This window comes from Austrofundulus limnaeus, unplaced genomic scaffold (assembly GCF_001266775.1).
Source record: "Austrofundulus limnaeus strain Quisiro unplaced genomic scaffold, Austrofundulus_limnaeus-1.0 Scaffold58, whole genome shotgun sequence".
Lineage (NCBI taxonomy): Eukaryota > Metazoa > Chordata > Actinopteri > Cyprinodontiformes > Rivulidae > Austrofundulus > Austrofundulus limnaeus.
Window position 1 is genome coordinate 2,472,725 of NW_013952460.1, and position 672 is coordinate 2,473,396.

The 672-nt window shown below is 37.5% G+C and overlaps 1 protein-coding gene across 1 annotated transcript; it reads right to left on the reverse strand.

Annotated features, from left to right (window-relative positions):
• Nucleotides 1-384: 384 nt before the first annotated feature.
• Nucleotides 385-672, reverse strand: LOC106518273 (LYR motif-containing protein 2; the record flags this gene model as incomplete). The annotated part of the gene is given in 1 exon segment (XM_014009493.1): nucleotides 385-672. A coding segment is annotated over 1 exon segment (81 nt), but the record flags the coding sequence as incomplete, so codon positions are not given.

Here is a 672-nt window from a genome sequence, read left to right on the forward strand (position 1 = left end):
AGGGATCCCTTTAAAAATGAAGTTTTGCAAAAAAAAAAAAAAAGAAATTTGATATAACTACAAGTAAAAACCTACTTCTAAAAACTTAATGAACTGTTTTAATATTTTAAACATCTAGTAGGTCCCAAATAAATATTAAACTGGCCTCATTTTTACAGTTTTCTCTGTTTTATGATTTGAATGGGATTATATTTTATTTTTGACTCAATGAAACGACTCAAACTCAGATGTCTTTTTTCTCTTTACATAAATATAGTTTTATCCTCAGGTCAAAGCAGGATGTTGATGTCAGTCCCTCCAGAACCAGAGCAGATTTAAAGAACTGAACCATTTGTTTCACTGTCATAAAAACAGCTGAGAAAACATTAAAAATAATCACTCTGGTTGTGATTTTGTGTTGTTTATTCACTTCTAACGATGCAGAGGAGTCCAGTTAACTGTACAGTCACCATTAACATGTGAGACCCAGCAGCTGTGGTCCAATCAGGGACCTCCTCCCAGCAGAGAGCGGCCCACCTCTCTCCACGTCTCCTTCTGGGTTGGAGTTAAAAAAATAAAATAAATGAATCAGAGACTGGACTCGCTCCGTTTCTAACTTCGAGCCAAGGCCAGAGTTTTCTGCAGCTCCTCCAGATGTCTCCTGGCCTGAGTGATCATCATCCGGATGGCATC